This window comes from Thunnus albacares, chromosome 10 (assembly GCF_914725855.1).
Source record: "Thunnus albacares chromosome 10, fThuAlb1.1, whole genome shotgun sequence".
Lineage (NCBI taxonomy): Eukaryota > Metazoa > Chordata > Actinopteri > Scombriformes > Scombridae > Thunnus > Thunnus albacares.
The window spans coordinates 33,583,078-33,605,989 of record NC_058115.1 but is presented as its reverse complement, the minus strand read 5'-3'; the positions used below and the strand labels follow the sequence as shown (position 1 = coordinate 33,605,989).

The 22,912-nt window shown below is 42.3% G+C and overlaps 1 protein-coding gene across 4 annotated transcripts in view; it reads left to right on the top strand.

The window, feature by feature from the left end:
• The window catches only part of maml1 (mastermind-like transcriptional coactivator 1), a 28,247-nt gene extending 8,910 nt beyond the window's left edge, over positions 1-19,337 (top strand). For 2 of the 4 annotated variants that reach the window (XM_044363177.1, XM_044363176.1), the window contains exons 3-6: positions 4,548-5,903; positions 10,592-10,864; positions 12,813-12,942; positions 14,150-19,337. In XM_044363177.1, coding sequence (XP_044219112.1) covers positions 4,548-5,903; positions 10,592-10,864; positions 12,813-12,942; positions 14,150-15,201 — 2,811 coding nt within the window. In that variant the 3' untranslated portion in view covers positions 15,202-19,337. The remainder of the gene's footprint in view (positions 1-4,547; positions 5,904-10,591; positions 10,865-12,812; positions 12,943-14,149) is intronic. The other 2 variants (XR_006405236.1, XR_006405235.1) reach the window with 2 other exon arrangements.
• The last annotated feature ends 3,575 nt before the right edge of the window (positions 19,338-22,912 follow it).

Sequence of the window (22,912 nt, the reverse complement as noted above, 5' to 3'; positions counted from 1 at the left end):
ACACACAGCTTTCCCTCTGCTCAGACCGCAGATCCATCAGACACAGAAGGAACAAGGATTTATTTTTCCCACATTGTTCTAATAACTTTGAATTTTCACTTTGAAAAGCAGCTACAGGAAGTTCAGACAGGCGAGCTCTTTTCTGTCTCGTTCTCTGGTCTGTTGATGTTTGTCAAATACTAGTTTAGTTGAGAAATGCTGTGACGAAGAATAAACGGTCGCTGTCACCTTCCTTCTCTGTATCAGTTATTACTGCGGATCAAACGATCCCTGATACCCTTCAGTGCTGTAAGGTGAGGAGGTGCTGCTGGGGCTGGTTTACAGTTACTGAAGCTACTGGTCCACCAGTGAGTCCAAATGTTTTGATGCAGCCATGTTTCTACTCACCAGTTGACTTAATCAGGAAATTCTCAGCATATTTTTGGGAGGGCGTCACGTTTCTCGGCGCTGTGACGCCTCTCTGCTCATGTCTCTGTTTTTCACTGGTGATGCTGAGAGTTTGTCTTTCTTACATGAACATGTGCTGTAAGTCTGTTTTCAAGGCAGAGAGATTCATTTAATTTTCTCTTTTATAACCAGGTTGGTTATGTGAGGACACGTTCTCTGTGACCATAACAGCCTGTTCAAGATGCAGCTACTATTTATGTCATAATTTATATTTATTAGAATTTTCTTGCTTAAATTACATGGACTTCATATCTTTAGAATCAGCTGATCCATTAAAGATCATTGATTAGTTCCAGCTGTTGAACATTTTCACATGAAACTTGCATATAGGAGAGTCTTCAGAAGCCACAACTTTGCAAAACCCTGATACATTCATGAAATTATTCTCCAAACAACCTTTTGAAAACAACATTAATAAAAGTAAATAAGTCGCTGTGTTGTGTACAAGAGTAAAGCTGCAACTAATTTTCATTATCAGTTAATCTGCTGGTTACTTCCTTGATTAATCCATTGATTTTATTTATTTTATTTTTTTTATAGGCTATAAAGTGTCAGGAAATATTGATAAATACAGTCACACTTGAAAATAGTTTTTAAATGTCTCATTTTGTCCGATCAATAGTCCAAAACTGAAATATATTCAGTTTATTATCACACAAAACAAAGAAAAGCTGCAGATTCTCACAGTTGAGATGCTGAAACAAGGAAACCTTTTGGCGTTTTCGATTTGAAGAAAAAGACTCAAACTATCTCATCTATAAAGTGTGGCACAAATGGGAAATATGAGCGAGGTCAAAAGGTCAAAGCCAACAGGAAAGTTGAGATTATAAAAACATCTTGTTTCCATTTGTCGTGTTTTAACTGCATGGGAACTCCAGAAAGCTTCACCTGGGTTCAGGACTGAGGTCGTGTCCTTTCTGTGTTTTTTGAGTTTATTTTCTGCAGATAAAAACTTGAAAAACTGGAACTTTTAGACCGATTCCAGTATTTTTTATACTCTAGACGATTTCATAGTCTATGAAATGTAGGGGTGGGATATTAGTTAATGACATGATGTTGATGGAATGAGAGAGGCAGAACTCACCTACAGTCTAAAGTGCGCACATGATACTTATCTTTTAGTTCACCTTCAAAAAAGGCAGCGGTTACGAGAATGTTTTCACTTAATGTCTAAATAATTACCTGAACATGAAGTATATTGTGAAGATGAACGTTAGCGGAGCAGCGAACTCCAGCAGTAACAAACGAGACCAGCTGACCAACACACACTGCAGCATTAAACCACGTAAACCAACTCTGAGGTGAAGAAAAAATGTTGGACAGCGATGTTTTTACCCGGAGCCGACAGAGCAGCAGAGAGGCTGCTCTCTACTGCTGGAGACATGACGTTAATAACACAGCGGAGCAGAGAGGCTGCTCTCTACTGCTGGAGACATGACGTTAATAACGCAGCGGAGCAGAGAGGCTGCTCTCCACTGCTGGAGACATGACGTTAATATCGCAGCGGAGCAGAGAGGCTGCTCTCTACTGCTGGAGACATGACGTTAATAACGCAGCGGAGCAGAGAGGCTGCTCTCCACTGCTGGAGACATGACGTTAATAACGCAGCGGAGCAGAGAGGCTGCTCTCTACTGCTGGAGACATGACGTTAATAACACAGCCGAGCAGAGAGGCTGCTCTCCACTGCTGGAGACATGACGTTAATAACACAGCCGAGCAGAGAGGCTGCTCTCCACTGCTGGAGACATGACGTTAATAACACAGTGGAGCAGAGAGGCTGCTCTCCACTGCTGGAGACATGACGTTAATAACACAGCGGAGCAGAGAGGCTGCTCTCCACTGCTGGAGACATGACGTTAATAACACAGCAGAGCAGAGAGGCTGCTCTCCACTGCTGGAGACATGACGTTAATAACACAGCCGAGCAGAGAGGCTGCTCTCCACTGCTGGAGACATGACGTTAATAACACAGCAGAGCAGAGAGGCTGCTCTCCACTGCTCGAGACATGACGTTAATAACACAGCGGAGTAGAGAGGCTGCTCTCCACTGCTGGAGACATGACGTTAATAACACAGCGGAGTAGAGAGGCTGCTCTCCACTGCTGGAGACATGACGTTAATAACACAGCGGAGTAGAGAGGCTGCTCTCCACTGCTGGAGACATGACGTTAATAACACAGCGGAGTAGAGAGGCTGCTCTCCACTGCTGGAGACATGACGTTAATAACACAGTGGAGCAGAGAGGCTGCTCTCCACTGCTGGAGACATGACGTTAATAACACAGCGGAGCAGAGAGGCTGCTCTCCACTGCTGGAGACATGACGTTAATAACACAGCAGAGCAGAGAGGCTGCTCTCCACTGCTGGAGACATGACGTTAATAACACAGCAGAGCAGAGAGGCTGCTCTCCACTGCTGGAGACATGACGTTAATAACACAGCAGAGCAGAGAGGCTGCTCTCCACTGCTCGAGACATGACGTTAATAACACAGTGGAGCAGAGAGGCTGCTCTCCACTGCTGGAGACATGACGTTAATAACACAGCGGAGCAGAGAGGCTGCTCTCCACTGCTGGAGACATGACGTTAATAACACAGCAGAGCAGAGAGGCTGCTCTCCACTGCTGGAGACATGATGTTAATAACACAGCAGAGCAGAGAGGCTGCTCTCCACTGCTGGAGACATGACGTTAATAACACAGCAGAGTAGAGAGGCTGCTCTCCACTGCTGGAGACATGACGTTAATAACACAGCGGAGTAGAGAGGCTGCTCTCCACTGCTGGAGACATGACGTTAATAACACAGCGGAGTAGAGAGGCTGCTCTCCACTGCTGGAGACATGACGTTAATAACACAGCGGAGTAGAGAGGCTGCTCTCCACTGCTGGAGACATGATGTTAATAACAGTGAAACAGTCCTCCTCCTCCCCTCAGTCTGTTATTCTCATACAGGCAGACTGTACGATGCTTTCGCATTAATTCATTAATGCTGTTAACTTTTTAAAATAAAAAGGCTGTGGACCATTTATCTTATCTGCCAGTTCTGTCAGTGGACTAAAGACACCAGTGGATGGTTTGGCATCCAGTATACTGGAGATTATATACCCAGATTCACCTGCTCGGTCTTCTTCATGGAGGCTGCAGGTGTGGAGAATATTTGATAATTACACAGTCAAACCGTGTGACGATCAGCTGATGTGGTTTGAGTCGGACAGTGGAGGAAGTTCTGAATGTTCCCATCAGATCCGGTGGGTCGTGCTGCCTGCAGAGTGGACAGATCTGATCTGCTGACTGCTCTGAGGAAGCTCTTTGTTATCTGCGTTATGTAAGCCAGCCTGCAGCTGATTCTAGTACTGGCAGCAGCCTGCCAGCTCCAACTCTCCCCGCTGCTGTCAGCTCAGCTGCAGCGCCGCCTGCAGCTGGAAAACTGCTACTGCAGCTGGTTTTATTACTCAGCTCCCAGATTGAAAACAACCTCATTACATGATGCAGATATCTAAAAAGAGACATTGTGAACTACAACAGGCACTGATGCTGAAATAGTTCAGAGCTGAAATAATCTAGTTGATAATTGAATAATTGTTTTAAGCCAAAATGCCAATTATTTCCAGGTTGCAGCTTCTCAGATGTGAGGATGTGAAGCTTTTCTGTGTCATACATGAAACTGAATGTATTTTGGGTTTTAACTGTTCAGACAAACCAAAAGCCATTTTTTTAATTTTATAGACAAAATGTTTAATAAAGAAAATTGATAATGAAAATAGTTGCAGCCCTAAACTGAACATCAAAGCACAAGACATTTGAAGACATCACCGTAGTGTCACTGTAGTAGAGTAAAGTTCAACATATATTAGATTGAAATATTAATATTTAACCTTTAATAATATACATGGTTTTTCACACTTTTGTGAGTGCAGTGATGTAAACCTGGTGATTGCTGATATGTTTCTGCTTGAAGCCTAAATAACATTTTCTTTGGTACTTCTTATGTTTATTGATTCATCTTGTTTCTCCAGGATCAGAGTTTGAGTCCAGCTGTCCTGCAGTGTTTGTGGTTGTTGAGTGTTTTATTAATTCTTGACGGTTCTGTTTGTCCCTCCAGTTGCAGGAGACGGTGAAGAGGAAGTTGGAGAGCGCTAGTTCTCCGCTGGGCAGAGATCAGGTCAACGGTTTCAGCGACGGCTTCCCCCCCAACAAGAAGGCCTGCCTCGACAACGGCACCGCCAACGGCTCCCCACTGGACTCCAAGCTCGGGATCACCGACTCGCTCAACTCCAACGGGACCCACGGGCCGGCAGGGGACTCGACGGACGGCGGGGAGCCAGAGTTCCTTCGGAAGGAGATGAAGCAGGAGCCGGATGACATCCTGCCCATCATGCCGCCGTCAGGCGGAGGCAACAACAACAGCCTGTTCCCTGACCTCAACCTGAACGAGCAGGAGTGGAGGGAGCTGATGGAGGAGCTGAACTGCTCCGTGGCCTACGAGGACATCCAGGACATCCTCAACGACGGCTTCGAGGATCGCAAAGACCCTCTGGAGCTGGCACCAACTCCCGGTGGTGCTGGAGCGGTGGGAGGAGGAGCAGGAGGAGCAGCGGGTGGGGGGGGACAGTCCTCCCAGGGCCTTCTTCCTCTGGACTTGGGCAGCGTGAAGGCGGAGTTCTCCCCCGCCTCCTTCGAGCAGGTGCAGGACTCTCACACCGGCTCCCCCCACGTCAGGTCCACGTCTTCCGGGCCTCCTCCTCACCCCACCAGCTCCCCTGTCGCCTCCTCCTCCGCCTCATCCCCAGCTATGCCCCCATCCCAGCCAGCTCCTCCCCCCAGGCAGCTCCAACCTCCCCCCAACCATCTACTCCCTCCGGGCCCCCCGGTGCCCAAAGACCTGTCCCCCGCCCAGCAGCTCCAGCAGCTGGCCGCCCAGCAGCAGAGAGCCCAGCACCTCCACAGCCAGCTGCAGCACAAACAGCCACAACCGGGGGCCAAGTTCCACACCCAGGGGCCTCATGCCCACCCCCAGGCTTGGCCCCAGATGGCCAACCCCTCCCAGAGCCCACTAGGGGGCCCATTTGGCATGGACAAGCCCACAAGCCCCTCCCTGTACCCACAGGACTTCAACCCCAATGCCCAGAAGCAGCTGCTGATGCCCAATCAGCCCAACAAGGGCTCTCCCAAGGCGGGGGCCGGCAGCTACATGCCGGGGCCCGCCGGACACCCCAACATGATGGGTCACCCGGCTCCGGGGCCACCTCTTAGCCACCCGCCGGCGCCAGGGGCCCAGGCCTCGGCTGCCATGCTGAACTACAACAACACCAAACCTCTGTCGCACTTTGAGGCGGGGCCTGGACCGCCGCGGCCCCCCAACACTCAGAGCCAGAACAAGGCGGCCCTGCTGTCGCTGCTCAGACAACAGCAGCAGATAAAGCAGAAGAACTTCCGCCAGCATTTAGCCCACACACAGGTAAGACACCCCGCTAATAGTCTACCCTCCATCTAACGCAGCAGCACATCTACAACCTAACAGCCAACAATCTTTACTGTATATATAAACATACTGCATGTTACTGTGCAGTATGTATCAAAGAGTTTTACACATGAAGATATTTCTACAATAAATTATTTATATTCTGTCAGGCGTGCAGAGACCTTTTCAGTTTTTGATAGAGTATTAAAGTGAAAACAGTTTTCTGTCAATTTTAAGTTTAACTGCAGCAAAAATATTTTGTTGTCAAAGATAAATTAATATTTATTATGAATGGTTTCATTATTGAGCAAAATGAAGCCATTATTGTTTGAGCCATAATCAGCAGCTCTGTTTCATCTGTTTGGTAATATTCTATGAAAGAACATTTTATTCAATTTCCCATGTCTAATAATAATAATTATAATTCCAGTGTTTTTCCCATAATAGTCAGGCCTGGCGGGCCGCCCAGCCAATGAGAACCTCCGACAGGCCAAAAAATATATTTTTAATGTCAAAAATAACGCTAAATATCCATTCATTTGGAAATCAATAGTGTTTGGGAGCCTGTTGTGAAACATGAGTCAACCTCTGTGTCGTAGCGTAGCTGCTTTTAAGGAATACAATGGTACGTAAAATGTGGCGTAGCAGGTGAGAGAGCGAGCGAGCGAGCAGCAGAGGAAGAGGTGAGCAGGAAGTTAGAAGTAATAAACACTGTTAATGCGGCTTCATCAACTGTTGAAGACACTAAACAGAGAAATGTGTGTCTGCAGAGTCTGATGACTTTTACTCAGTGTGTCTGACATGTGAGCTGTTGTGTTTGTGTCTGTTGTTGTGTGCAGTAGTGTGTTGTTGTGTGCAGTAGTGTGTTGTTGTGTGCAGTAGTGCGTTGTTGTGTACAGTAGTGCGTTGTTGTGTACAGTAGTGCGTTGTTGTGTGCAGTAGTGTGTTGTTGTGTGCAGTAGTATGCAGTAGTGTGTTGTTGTGTGCAGTAGTGCGTTGTTGTGTACAGTAGTGCGTTGTTGTGTACAGTAGTGCGTTGTTGTGTGCAGTAGTGCGTTGTTGTGTGCAGTAGTGTGTTGTGTGCAGTAGTGTTGTGTGCAGTAGTGTGTTGTTGTGTGCAGTAGTATGCAGTAGTATGCAGTAGTGTGTTGTTGTGTGCAGTAGTGTGTTGTTGTGTACAGTAGTGTGCAGTAGTGTTGTGTGCAGTAGTGTGTTGTTGTGTGCAGTAGTGTGTTGTTGTGTACAGTAGTGTGTTGTTGTGTACAGTAGTGTGTTGTTGTGTGCAGTAGTGTGTTGTGTGCAGTAGTGTGTTGTGTGCAGTAGTTTGTTGTGTGCAGTAGTGTGTTGTGTGCAGTAGTGTGTTGTTGTGTACAGTAGTGTGTTGTTGTGTGCAGTAGTGTGTTGTTGTGTACAGTAGTGTGTTGTTGTGTTTGTGTCTGTTGTTGTGTACAGTAGTGTGTTGTTGTGTGCAGTAGTGTGTTGTTGTGTGCAGTAGTGTGTTGTTGTGTACAGTAGTGTGTTGTTGTGTGCAGTAGTGTGTTGTTGTGTGCAGTAGTGTGTTGTTGTGTGCAGTAGTGCGTTGTGTACAGTAGTGTGTTGTTGTGTGCAGTAGTGTGTTGTTGTGTGCAGTAGTGTGTTGTTGTGTGCAGTAGTGCGTTGTGTACAGTAGTGTGTTGTTGTGTGCAGTAGTGCGTTGTTGTGTGCAGTAGTGTGTTGTTGTGTGCAGTAGTGCGTTGTTGTGTACAGTAGTGTGTTGTTGTGTGCAGTAGTGTGTTGTTGTGTACAGTAGTGTGTTGTTGTGTGCAGTAGTGTGTTGTTGTGTACAGTAGTGTGTTGTTGTGTGCAGTAGTGTGTTGTTGTGTACAGTAGTGTGTTGTTGTGTGCAGTAGTGTGTTGTTGTGTACAGTAGTGTGTTGTTGTGTTTGTGTCTGTTGTTGTGTACAGTAGTGTGTTGTTGTGTGCAGTAGTGTGTTGTTGTGTACAGTAGTGTGTTGTTGTGTGCAGTAGTGTGTTGTTGTGTGCAGTAGTGTGTTGTTGTGTGCAGTAGTGCGTTGTGTACAGTAGTGTGTTGTTGTGTGCAGTAGTGTGTTGTTGTGTGCAGTAGTGTGTTGTTGTGTGCAGTAGTGCGTTGTGTACAGTAGTGTGTTGTTGTGTGCAGTAGTGCGTTGTTGTGTGCAGTAGTGTGTTGATAAAGTTCAACATGTGGTTTGACTTTCTCAGTTTGTACTGTTAGAGGATGCTAACTGTAGCATCTGTGCTAACATCACAGTTTTATAACAATAACAGCTGTACAGACTGATCAGAGTGTAACCAGGCAACACATTCCTGCACTGTACAACACACACACACACACACACACACACACACACACACACACACACACACACACACACAGGCCTCCATCATGCTTCAGTCCACTGTTCTGAATGAAGCTTCTCCAGCTTCTTTGTACGAAGTCTTTTAAACATATTTAAACTGAATTTGTGTTGCATTTAACTGATTTTCTGTCTTTATATTTTGGGAGTGAAATCATGTTTGAATACTGGACTCCAGAAGGTATTTAATGAATGAACCCAGAGTCGGTTCCTCACTCCCACACAGCTGTAGAGGCCTGAAATGTTGGAGAGTTTTACCTCTTTGGATCTCAAACAGTTATTTATTCAAACCACATGAAGGAGAAAACTACTCAAACACATCTGACACACGTTACATGTTATTTTATGTCAAATCTTCAACTGAAAAGTAACTAAAGCTGTCAAATAAATGTAGTGGAGTAGAAGTATAAAGTAGCATCACATGGAAATACTCAAGTACAGTAGAAATACCTTAAAATAGTACTTAAGTACAATACTTGAGTATAAATGTATTTAGTTACTTTCCACTGCTGCATTTAAATAATTGAAACCAGCTAAAGATGAAGTGACTCTGCAGCTCCTCTCGGCTTTACGGAGCTTTATAACCAGCAGCTGTTTGTTAAAGCTGATGATGTGTTCACTACTTGTTTCTGATGAGAACTAGTGAACAAAACAAACAGTCACTGCAGGTTTAAAGTGTTAGTTAATAGTTGAAACTGTTAATTGAAACATGTAAAGTTTGTCTGAAAGGTCAGGAGGTCATTAAAACGACTAACATAAATATCCTGAGTGTATTTCATGTCTAACTGGTCTGTAGTGGTTGTGGTTTCAGTCTGAACAGGTGCAGATGAAGACCAGTACACAGTTTGTCTCAGTGGTGAGTGGAGGTGAAGTCGGTCTGCAGCAGGGAGGCCTTTTGTTCAGCTGCTCTGCTTCAGACAGGCCTGGGCCCCACGCTTTAACATCCACCGACTCTGTGTGTGTGTGTGTGTGTGTGTGTGTGTGTGTGTGTGGGTCAAGCAGCTGGTTGCTAAGGCTCACACAGGGGGGTGAAGGGAGGCGATGACAAAGCAGCCTTTCATATTCTCTCTCTCTCTCTGTATTTAAATATAGCTGCTGCTGCTGCTTGTATTTTTCCTCTCAGCAGACGGGACGCTCTGTTCCTGCTGCACGTTACACTTTATTATCACAACTGTTGATCACTGACTCTGCACATTAAACTTATATAAACTTTACTTTTTGTCCTGTTTGCAGCTCGGCCTAAAAACGAAAATACAAGTCAGAGTGAAACTTTCAGCCCGCCTTCAGGTTACGTGTGGATATTCAGGCTGTTCTGTCCTACAGTTTTATACCGTGGCTGTAATGAACACGTCGGCCTCTAGATGCTGCTAGTCAGCCTTTTAAATGTTTGGTGTAGTTCAAATAAACTCTGCAGAGATTTACACCGTGTTGACATGCTGGAAAAAATAGTGAAAAAGTCCTTCAGTTGTTCCCTTGAATCGTCCTCAGAGCTCTGCAGCAGTGATGAAGAGTTGCACAGATGTTTATATAGACATGCTTTATATTAGTCAGTAGTTTAGTTGGTTATCGCTGATATCATCAATATTTATAATGGAAATTTTGGCTGGTTATATCCTCTGAAATGTAAAAGCTTGTGTAACTTGTGGTCTTTATTTTAGATGATGGTGATTCTATAGATGATTGATACAAATACTTAATTTATTTTATTTATAGAGCAGCTTTCAGAACAAAGACACAAAGCACTTTAAAATAAGAATAAAGAACATTTAATTGAATAAAATCAACCCAGATAAAATTGGAGAAAATAGTGAATAAACAGAAAAGACATAAAACTTTGGACTAAAAATATATAAGAGCTTTGATTCTGTAAACATCCTCGTTGTGATTTGGTTCATTTTTCTTGTAGCGTTACAGGCTTTAATTTACGATCTCCAGTCTAAACTCAATCTGTTTTTACATGATTATAATAATAAATATATACAAATATATTTGCATTGTACATTTCATACATACAACTCACCTCAGAGTGCTTAACATATCATTACATGTAAAGCATTTTAAACACATTTAAAGTTGCAGGTGAACAATTTTAGATGCAATGAAAAGAGTAGAAAGTAAAAACATTTGAGTAAAGATTCAGTTAAATAAAGCTTCTGTCTTTTTCAGGAACGTGTTGACACAGATTTCATTTCCAAAGGTTTTAAGAGCAGCTTCAGGTTACAGAGCGTCCTGTAGTTGTTTGTCGTCAGGTGCGGCGCCCCCTGCTGGAAACATTCACACCTACATCGTCTTTACTTCTGTCTCTAACAGGACCAGAACACCTACCCGGCTCCCCCGCACGGCCCGGGTCCCGCCAACGCCATGACGTCGGCGCCCGGAAACAACGCCATGTCGGCCCAGCCCGGGGCCAACGCCATGGCAGGTAACCACGGTAACGCAGCGTACCTGAGCAGCCAGGCGGCGGTGGCGGCGGCACTGAAACAACAGCAGCAACAACAACAGCAGCATCAGCAGCAGATCCTGGAGCAGCAGAAGCAGCAGCAGCAGCAGTACATGCAGAGACAGCAGCTCATGGCTGAACAGGTGAGTTAACACCTGCCACACCCACCAATCAGGTGGAGCCGTGACTCTGACCAATCAGGTGGAGCCGTGACTCCGACCAATCAGGAGGAGCCGAACAAACAGTACATCTGTACTTAATATCTGTTCAAACACACATAAATAATAAAATTAGATGTTAACAAGCAAATATTACAAAGGGATGGTTTCAGAGTGAGTATTGATGAGACGAGTAGGTGATTGATGGATATTAATTGATAACCATTTATCCAGAGATCATTTATCTGCCTCCAGCGTCTCCTGCTTTCATGTTTTATATCCTTGCTCAGAGAATATCTTTAGATTTTGGATTGTTGTTCAGACAGAAAAGTGATTTGAAGACGTCACCTTGAACATTTTTCTAACTTTTGGCAGAATTCATGACTTCATGCGTCTGCGTGATCCGTGTAGATCTGAAGAGTTTTTTTTCCTACAAACCGACAGCGTCTTGATGCACGTTTACTCTCCAGAAAAGCAGCAGTTGTATCAGATTTTCTCAGTTATCAAAGCATCTGTAGTGTTAAAGCAGCCGGCTGACTTTAACTGCTGCCGTCCTCACGTGTAGCGGAGAGAAGGAGTGAAATCTCTCTACATGATTACAGCTGCAGCTCCTGTGTTATATATGTGTATATATATATATATATATATATGTGTGTGTGTATATATGTATATCATGGAGAGTAAGGAGCACCTGCTGCCTGCTGTCACCTTTTTCCATCCACTTGAGTTTGCAGATATGATGAATGAAGAATATTTGATTACAATAAAACAAACTTGATATCAGTCCAGGTAGTTTTAATAACAGTGGAGTTCATCAGGTTAAAGAGGAAGATGATGATGATGATGAGAGTGTTTGAACACTAGAGGGAGCTGTGATCTAACAGCTCTGGACTCTGCATCAGGATCTGAGGACGTCTGACGGCCTCGTGCTTCTCTCATGTCTCCATGTGAGCTGTGATATAATCCTGCTAGTGACAGGAAGTCCTCCCGCTGTCATATGTTGTATAGTAAACTGAAATTTAAGAAATATTTCAGGGGCAACTTTTGCCTCCACTGTCTAAAAACTTGGAGCATTTACACAATTTTTTGAGGGCACTTTTAAAACATAATTAGTGCATAAAGTTGTTGTGTTTTAATGTGAGATGAGTCATCACCTCCTCAGTCATAAATATCCACATGAAAAACAAAACACTGCAGACAGATTCCCTTTAAACAACTAAATCCTTCTTCACCCCTTTACTTCCTTCAACAAAGTCATGATTTAGTTTTTAACTGTCCAGAATGTTTGTGAGGACGAGAAGAGGAGCATCGTCTTCCTCACCTCTTCTTCAACACCGAGCCTGTTCTACTCTATTCTATTCTAACTGTAGAGGCGTCAGCTGTTTTTACCGTCCTGTTTGCGTTGGAGACGTTCAGGACTCTGGTTGTTGTCTTTGGTAACGGTTGAGTGTTTTTTTAACGAGGTGGTGGTTTATCACTGCAGGTGCAGGACTGCGTGGACTCTGCCAGTTACCATAACAACAGGGCTGTTTGTGTCAGTGTGTGTGTGTTAGTGTGTTAGATTTAATGTAGGATTAGGATATTGACCCAAACTGCTTTTTCTAAATCTTGAGGGAAGTTTTTGTCCTCCGTTTATTTCAGACGCTGACAGTAAAGGTGGATTTCACTCCTTTTTCTCCTTCATCACTCAAAATGTCAGTTTCTCACTTACATCCGGACATGTTTGAGCTTTAATCTGATCTGGAATACGAGCGTGAACGACTTCAATATGTTGTTTCTGCTGTGAGATTTTGCTCCTCTGCTCATTCGCTGATTTAATTTAATAAAAGTCAAATAGTTCTATTATATAAATCTGCTTTACTATCCAGCAGTTGTCTGTCACACGGTTTATAAGATGACGTCTGATGAGTCTGTTTTGTTTCCGTCCGAACAGGAGAAGCAGCGGCAGCAGGACCAGCAGCTGCAGAGACACCTGACCCGACCTCCCCCCCAGTACCAGGACCAGCCGGGACAACCGGCCAATCAGAACCCCTTCCCACAGCAGCCAGTCAACCAGTTTACAGGTAAGACTGCAGGAGTTCACATCAGACACGCTTCAGTTTGTACATCAGCATCACGATAAACAAGAGGACATAAACTACCTGCCAGACAGAATCCAGGGTATTAAAATCAATCCTGCTCATTGATCATATTCAACATAACATATCCATGAAAAACCAGCTCAGTATCAGCAGCACAGGATCCTTTAATGATCTGGTGCATAAACTCATCAAAATATTGATTAAATATGGATCTGACACAGTTAAATAACAGATGTGGTTTTATGAGACTGTGTTCTGTTTGTTAAAGTCAGGATTCACCTTCTAAATATAATCCAAAAATTATGTTTTCTCTCACAATAATGATAAATATTCATATAGTTTCATATATTCAAGTTGCAGCAACAAGTTTAAATATAAATAATCTTTCAAAATGTTTCATTCTTCTGCTTTTTAATACAATAAAAACTGAAAACATCTTAGTTGAACCTTTTATTCTTTTGATTTAATTTAAAATAAAACTTGTGTATTCAGAGGTTGATGCAGTTTTGACTCTAAAGCCATAAAATTAATTTCACTGTGGAAATAAAAAGAATAACTTGAATTAATAGCTGCATGTTTCAGCTTTTAATTTATTAGTATTTAACTTTAAACTGAATGTTTTTCTTTAGTGTTATTTTATGGTTATTTTAATGTTTCCTCGTTCCTGGTTAGTTTCTGTCGGTGAAGTAAAGGCAGTTTTATGTGACTCGTCTGTGTCATTAGAATATTATCGGAGCAGGTTGTTGTTGTTGTTGTGTCGCTCGTGACAAACATTCCTCTGTGTGTCGTATTAAATGTGTAAATAATTCTCACCACTGATTTGAATGGAAAATGACGGCAGCTGCACAGTTCTGATGAACTGTTGAGTCTGTTTGTTCTCAACCAGACAAACACTGATAGACGTGTCTGTGTTTGAATATTGATAAAGAGATTAATCATTTACAGCTACTGCTGGATTATAATAACTGAGACTCCATCAGAGCAGAAATCTATTAAAACAGCAGCGATATGTCATCAATAACATCCTGATGAGAAGATGAACGTTAAAACAAGGATTTTAAGACAAATGAGGTCAAAATCATTCAAGTTTCTATGAGCTTTAAGTTTTCTGATGAAGGTTTAGTTCTGATAAATAAAACAAACAAACAAACAAACAAACCTCATCGTCTGACTGCTTGTTTCTTTACAGCTTCCTCTCAGCCAATGGGCAGTGTCGGTTCCATGGGAGGCCCCGCCCCCGGATCCCAGCGCATGTTTCCTCAGAATCAAGGCATGATGGGTATGAACCTGGGTCAGGGCGGGGGGCCGGCGGGTGGCGTGGCTCCGCCCCCGGCGGGGAGTCAGGCTGACCTCAGTCTGTCATCCTGCGGCGGCGGAGGGGGCGGGGCCGGCGTGGACGTCCAGCAGGTGCTGTACAACAACATGAACCTTCACCCCTCCCACCAAGGCCACCCGCCCCCCCAGGCCGGCCTGCAGCGCCAGCCTCTGGGCGCCATGACGGCCCCCTACAGGCAGAGTCTTCTGGCTCAGCAGCAGCAGCACCTGAAGGCGCAGCCCAACGCCGCCATGTTGAAGCAGCAGCAGCTGGCGGCCGCCGCCCGCATGCCGGGCGCCATGCAGAACAGTATGGGGGGTAACCTGCCGGGCTCCATGCCCGGCGGCATGCAGGGCGCTCAGAGCGCCGCCTGGCAGCAGCAGCTCGCCAACCAGCCGCCCTCCAGTAACGCCAACCTGCCCCCCAACGCCTTCAGCAACAACCCCAACGCCTTCCACATGCAGCAGTCTCGCATTCCCAAGATGCCACCCGGCGCCGGAGCCTTCGGCGCCAACCCCGGCGGCCGGCCGATGGGCGGTCTGAACCCCGGGCAGCAGATGATGCAGACAAACATGGCTGCCGCCCAGCAGAGGGCACCGCCCAACCCTCAAAGCCTGGGCCAGCCGATGGCCAACCAGCAGCAGACTCAACAACAACAGGCCAATCAGAACCAGGCCGTCCTCCCAGACCTGGCCGCGTTCGGACAGCCGCAGGGCAACGGTCGCCAGGGACTGCAGTGTAACCAAGGATACCAGGTGAGCAGGACTGCCAATCAGCAGCAGCAGCAGCAGCAGGTGTCGTTCGGCTACAACGTGGCGTCGGGGAGTTTCGCCCCCGAGAGCGAGCTGGTGGACTCGCTGCTGAAAGGTCAAAGCACGCAGGAGTGGATCGCCGACCTGGACGAACTGCTCGCCAGCCACCACTAGTTCCACACCTGCCTGCACCTGCTGAGACGCTGCACTGCTGCACCTGCACTACGCAAACACCTTGAACAAGACGAACGCAGGGCGGCTCCGTTCTGATCTGTGTCCATGTTTGTTAAAGATCCAGACAGGAAGTGGTGTGTTTAGAGAGAAACGAGCAGCAGTCAGCTGATGGTGAATGTCTGTGAGTTTGTTGTGAACATCCTGCTGGCTGCTAAACTCATGAAGGTTGTTGTGTTGTTTTTCCTTCCCCTGTATGACGGGACCAGATTATGTCCCGACACGGTTTGGTTTACCTGCTGGTGGAGAAGACATCAGAGGGGCCGTCAGAGCCTCGATTACTCACTTGTTAGAGGTTTTTTTTGCTCAAAGACACTTGGGTAGAGCAGAGCCAGATTCTGGAGGTTTTAAAATAAATGAAAACCATCTCCGGTCAGAAATACAAGCAGTTCAGTCACAGATGAGCTCACGTTCTGAATCCACTTCATTCCAAAACCACAGAGACCTTCTATGAGTCGTCTGATTGGTCCGTTAGATCCACAGAGCAGGAAGTTTATGCTGCTGTTCATCAAACTGAGAGTCCGAGTTCTTTAGGACCAGTTTGAAAGTTCAACTAGTGTCATCCTCTTGGACGTCACAGTGTTTTCATATATTAGGTTCAATTATTCAATCAATCAATCAATCAATCAATCAGTGTGTCCTGATTCCACACTGTAAACATTATGGAGATATTGATCGGGGAGGTTTTGACTTTATAAAACAAACGGAACCAAAAACGATCGATCTGGACGAAGAAATGACAGAAAAGCAATATATATATTTCTGTTTTATTATGATATTGAGATTTATCATAAGATGAAGGTTTGATTGATCAATAACTGCTGATTGATTAAATAACCAGACGGGAATGTTTGGTTTCAGTTATAAATGAGTTGAATTATAAAAACTGACAGTTTTTCATCATGTTGATGAAAAAACAATCTATAAACTAACTTAATGTCCTAAAACGTTCAGAGTTAAAGGTTTATTCACAACACGAAGACGAGGAAGACGAGGGTGCTGCGCTCTACGCCGCAGTCTTCATCACTTTAGGTTTTTCATCCTACAAGTTTATAACGATGATGTCACTCGCAGCAGATTTCTACTGCTGATGTGTTCTTCCTCTGATCTTCATCAGTCCAGGTAGACGTTATTAGTTTCACATCTGATCGTTCCAGCTGTGATCAGCAGCAGGTCAAAGTTCAACACGTTACAAAGTAAAAGCTTGTGAAAACGCCTTTAATGGAGTCACAATCAAGTAGCAACTTCACCAGCAAAACAACAACAACAACAAACATCATTTAATTTCTCGTCTTTTAAACTGACTTCAGTTTTCCTTCCAGCTGTGTTCATTCCTCTCTGCAGCTGCAGCAGGTTAACAGGTTAACAGCTGTTCCAGCTTCTCTAACTGGTTACTTCCTGCTGTTCTTTGTCAAACGTGACGGTAAAGTAAAGTAGTTCTAACGGGCATTTTTCACTATTCTGTCATTTTACAGACACTAATCTTCAGATTAATCATCATTTTAATGAATCAATCCAGTAGTTTCAGGTGTGCAGGAAGTGAGACGCTGCAGAGTTCAGACATGTTAGTCTGAATGTGACTCAGCTGATTCCTTTATTATTATTATTATTATTATTATTATTATTATTATTATTATTATTATTATTATTATCATCATTATTATTCACAAACACACAAATGACACCTTATGTTGAAAATTTAACAGATAAAGTGTCGTACAACTGAATTCTAACAACAAATAACTGGAGGTGATAAACACACTGCACACACACACACACATAAACACACACACACACCTGCAGCGTCTCAAACCTCGGCAGGTTGAATCTTAAATTCCTTCAGCAGCGATGAATCGATCCAGACATGAACTCCCGTTGTTATTATTATTATTATTATTATTATTATTACTTCAACTCATTTTAAAGGACCATTCTGCTGTTTTTTCATATTTTACACAGTTTTACTTCAATCACTTTATATTTTATATCACTGAATGTTTTCCAGAACGTCCTGTCGTGTGTTTCTGGAGATTTGAATGCGTTAAAACTCATTCCAGTTTAAAGAATCAACTGGTAGATGATCCATCACATCATGTTCTTCTACTGTTTGTATTTTTGTCTCAGTTACATCAAGTAGATTTTCATACTGTAGGGAAATATATGGAAACAAGATGATATATTTATATATTTAAATATCTCAAACACAACAGGCTTTGTTCACGGAAATGAGCCGCAGTCATATAAAGTGATTTTATAGTAACCAGACTGTCGGCGTCAGCGTGAGAGAATGACGACAGTCTGACAGTCAGTCAGTCAGTCAGTCAGTCAGTCTGACAGTCAGTCAGTCAGTCTGACAGTCTGTCTGATAGTCAGACAGACAGTCTCCGTCTCCGTCTCCTCCTGCAGATCGATCAGTTATCAAGGTGTTCAGGATCCTTCAGCATCTCTTGATATTACAACAATTAGATTGTTAAAAAATCTACAAACATAAAAACAACTTCAAACTTCTTTAATCTTTCTTTAAATGAAGATTTTCTGAAGTGACGTCTGATCAGCTGCATGAGATCAGTTTCTCCTTCTCACAGAAATCTTTATTTAAATAGAAAATAAGAAGTTTTCAGTTTGTCCAGAACTTTTGTTTTTTGTTTTTTTGTGATGTTGCAAATCCATTCTTTATTCTGGTTTCACCTCCATCCAGGTTCCAACTATGCTGAACTGATAACAGCGTAAACAGGCTGTAAACAAACAGCCAGAAGCTGTTTGGAGAAACTGTAAACAGGTTCTTTTAATACTTTGTTTGGTTTTTCTCATTTAAAGTTAAAATGTGCAAAACCAGCAACATGGTCCTTTATAAAGATCTGAGTTAGAAGTTTTACTTCAAGAAAAAAAAGTCTAATTGTGACAGAAGAAGAAGAAGAAGAAGCAGCAGCAGATGAGACAGGAAGTGACGATGTTTCAAACTACTAACGAGGTATTTTTAGCCGCAGTTGTAAATGTTCACCAGTGATCTGCTGTTGTGAGCTTCATGCAGCAGAGTCCAATCAACCATATTTCACTTCAATCAACACTTAAACACTGTTGAACCGACGGTTAATAAACCGTCAATCACAAGAACTGAGCTCATCAGCTGACACTCAAACGTTTTGTGGCTTTTTGTTGTAGGTTAAATGTAAACAGGAAGTGATGAAACACTCTGTAAAGGTAGTTTTGGTTCTGACTGTTTGATGTAACTCTGCCTTCCTTTCAGACTGGAAAACTGACATTTTCCCGCTTTTTCTCTCTCGATGTTTTACTCAGTTACTGAACAGAAGATTCATCTGCAACAATTTTCATAATTCATTCATTTCCAAGCAAAAAAAAAACACCAAACATTTGATGGTTCCAGGTTCTTAAATTTAAGAATTTGCTGCTTTTCTTGTTCTCACATGATATGAAACGTTGGGATGAATCTGCATCTGTATTTTATTTTGAAAATCTCTCTCACAGTTTCCCGCCTGTTTTAGATGAAACGTGACCTTTTTAAGGAAGCGTTAAAGCTCGATGACGTCACATCAGACGGCAGACGGACGCAGGTTCTCATGATGTTAATTAGTCGGACTCGTCGCTTTACGTCCGTGTGGACGGTTATTAACTCTTCATCGTCTGTTTACTGATCCTTCCTGACATTAAGGTCCAGCCGTTAAGGTGGAACTGTGAGCCGGTCGCTCTATCTACTGTACTGTTTGACTCGTGTTTGCAGACATGTTGTTGTTGTGTGTTTTTTTTTTTTATTATTTGTAATGTTATTATTGATTAACGATCGCTTTGGGGCTGGTTTCATGTTCTTCATCCAAATCGCTGCCGAACCTTCAGCTTCCAGCCTGCTCAGCCTGCCGGCTCTTCTGGTCTCAACTGTTGTGAACGGGCTCTGTGTAAATGTCTATAAATATATTTTTTTGTATGTAAGCCTTTCCTAATGATCTGGAGAAGATAGATGTTATTTTTATATATTGCAGCGGAGTTTTTGTAAGTATTTTATACTTTTGATATGGTTCTCTGTAAAACAAGAGTATTATGTAAATATAGTTCTTTAGAAACTAGTTTGTCCTCCGGTGTCTTTTCTCTCTGTGTGTCTTTATACTGGCAGCAGTGGTTCCCAACCTGCGGGTCGGGACCCTTCAAGGGGTCACAACATGTTTCTGATTCTACTGAATTCACTTCTGTCCAGCTGAAACCATTCATAGTAAATCTGAAGAAAATTAATTGTTTTATTTACTTTTCAAGCAGAAACGCTGCTTTTCTCCAGTTTCTATCGTTTTAAACTGAATATATAATGAATGAATGAATATATATATAGATAGATAGATAGATAGATAGATAGATATAGATATATAGATAGATAAATAAAACATGTTTTATAAATAAACAAATGCAATAATTCAGCTGATTCATTGATAACCAGAATAATTAAACACATCTGTGATTCCTAAAAGTTTCCTCTAGAAACAGAATAAACACAAACAAACTAAACAAAGTTTATTAAACAAACACGTCGCTGCGTTTCAATAAATATTTGTTCATTTTTCACTGTAAACAAGTTTGTTTTGACAGATTTCTGCACGTTAATTAAACTAAAAGTTTCTCCAGCTGCAACGATTAGTCGATGGACTGAAAATTAATCACCAGTTATTTTACTAATCAATCAATAAATCTGAGTCGTTTCTTAAGAAATAAGTCCAAATTGTCTGATTTCATCTTCTTAATGTGAATATTTTCTGGTCTCTTTAGTCTCTCTGACAGTAAACTGACGTCTTTGGGAAACTTGGATCCACATTTTTCAGGATTTTCTGACATTTTATAAACTAAATAACTAATCAATGAATCGAGATAATTATCAACAGATTAATCAACAATGAAAATAATTATTAGTTGCAGCTCTAATTGTCTCCATCAGGAGAAAATAAATAAACATCTCAATTAAAAACACATTAATTAAGAAAACGTCTGCAGACACGGAGCTGAAAATAATTAGAGAGACGTACAGAAAACATTCACTCACCTCAAATAAATCACAATTTAATTTATCTATAAAGCACCAAATCATAAGAGCAGTAACCTCAGGGCTCCTCTCACAGAGAGCAGGTCCAGACTGAACTACAGAGACCAACATTCCTCCATCAGCAGCTCTCGCTGACAGAACGAAGGAAAAACGTCCCTGAAACAGGAAGTAACCTGGAGGAGAAGCAGACTGTAGCTGGACGTCAGCTGCTCTGACCTGCTGGGTTGAAAGAGAAGGAAACAGACACGTCTCACTTTAAAAAAACAACATTACAAACCTGCAAAATAAAGATTTATTCTTCAGTCTGCCAAAGACTGAACAGCAGCGTATTATAAAAAACACAGTTTTCACTGTTTTCTTTACTATAAAAGGTCATAAAGCAGAAAAGAGTTTCTAAAGAGACGTTTCCTCTGAACCGTCATCTGAGGAAACATCTGTCAGATCTTTCATCAGGAACACAGACGAATATTTAAAGAAGTTTAATCTGCTGTAATCACACATATTCACACAGAAGGACTGTGGATTCGTCCTCCATCACTTCCAGTGTAAGTTTATTATGACGGGATCTTCTAAAGGTCAGTATGAACAAGAGGAAAAACAGCTTTAATGATCATTTGAGCTCCTGAACGTTGGTTTAAGAGGAAATGTTCTTTAGCTCTGAGTTTGAATTTGCACAAATGTGATGATCTGTCAAAATACTAATAATAACATAAACTCACAACATGTTATATTGTAAACAAACCATCTGTCATGTTCCTGCTCAGACATGTTTTTAAATGATTGGAGTCTATTTATAATCTAATTGATCATCTATAAGTCTCATTATTAGTACGAGTTAGTTGGCTGGTGGCTCTTCTCAGCTGACTTTTTCAATTATTGACAGATATTCAGTCAGTGATTTGTTTATTTTTAACAGACACCATGTGCACCTCCCACAGGACTTCATAAGTCATCATCCTCAACCATAACTGTGACATTTTATCCAGTTATTGATTATCTCTTTATAACTGTGTATTAAAGTAATGAGTAAATACACATTTAAGAGTTTATTCACATGACCCCTTAGAATATTTTACCATCTAGAAAAGAGCATAATGGCTTAATATAAGCAGTTAAAGTTAAAATAAACAAGCAGCTAAAGGTTTTATGCATGAAGAAGAGGTTTATTCTCACGTGCACAAACAAACACTAACACACAACAAGCTACAAAAGTGTGTTTTGGTGGGTGAGTGTGACGTCTCAGAGTCCATCTCCAGATGTTCTCGTCCTCCAGACCGACCAGATGTGCTTTAAATACGCAGTTTAGTTTGTCTTGAAAAATCAAGATGCGAACGTGTTGCAGAGATTTCCTGAAGATCCTGAAGGCAGCAGGTTGTGACCAAACCGACATCTAAAGGCTCCGCGTGCAGCCGACGACACGTATGAGACTCATCCTGTAACGTTACCAGAATACATGCAAACAAACAAACAAACAAAACTAGTGGACTTTGGTTCTAAACAGGCTTGAACTCATTTCTTACAGTGTTGCTGCGTTCAGGACCATCTGACTGGCGTCCTCCTCCAGAACATGTTTATCATCCAGAGGACGTGTTTGACACCAGATCACATATTTGAAGATATTAAAAAGATAAAAGTTCAGAAGGTGATTTGATGATAATTCACAGCCATCTTTAATATGAACCAATCAGTGTTTATTGAGACTCTCTCTGCTCAACAGTAAAGAGGAGAATAAACCACCTTCATCTCTACGAAGCGTCATGTGACCCGCCGGCGTCTCGGCTGGATTCTGTCGTTCATGTCGTGGAAATTTAAAGATGTTTTATTGCAACAGTCGTTCTCTCGGTTCGTTAGACTGAAAGAGAAACTGTAGAGGTTCAGTGTCTGTATTTGCACAAACAATCGAAGCGTATTCGTCATCCTTATCTTAAGTTGTATCCTTCCTCCTCTTCCTCCTTTACCGCCTTTGTCTAAAGAAAATCACACACACACACACACACACACACACACACACACACACACACACACACACACACACAGACACACACACACACACACACACACACACACACACACACACACACTTCACCTTTCAGCTGTTGGAAACATTTTCTCAAGAGACGCAGGAAATAAAAAGTCTTACAGCAACGTGCAGTAAAACAGTAACATAATAATATAAGTTCATATTTCAGTTTACACACACACACACATATATATATATATATATATATATATATATATATATATATATATATATATATATATTATATATTATATTCATTATATATATTAATAACATATAACATCTGACACCTTTCATGAAAAGCAAGCAAAGTGTTTCATTAGCAACACTTTTTTTGGTTAAAAAATACATATTTGCTATTATTCAAATAGCAGAAGTTCAAATTCAACACATAGAAGCCAAAAACCCACAATTTCATAACCTTCATGTAGATGATGATAAAAATAAAACTTCTTCCTGCTCTGTTTCTTCATCATTCACTTTCATATTTGTTTCCTGTCTTGCTCTCACATCTTCCTCTTTCTTTACATCTTTATTTCATCTTTTTGTTTCCTGTCGTCTCATTTCATCCCTTTCACTCTCTGCTTCTCTTCTGC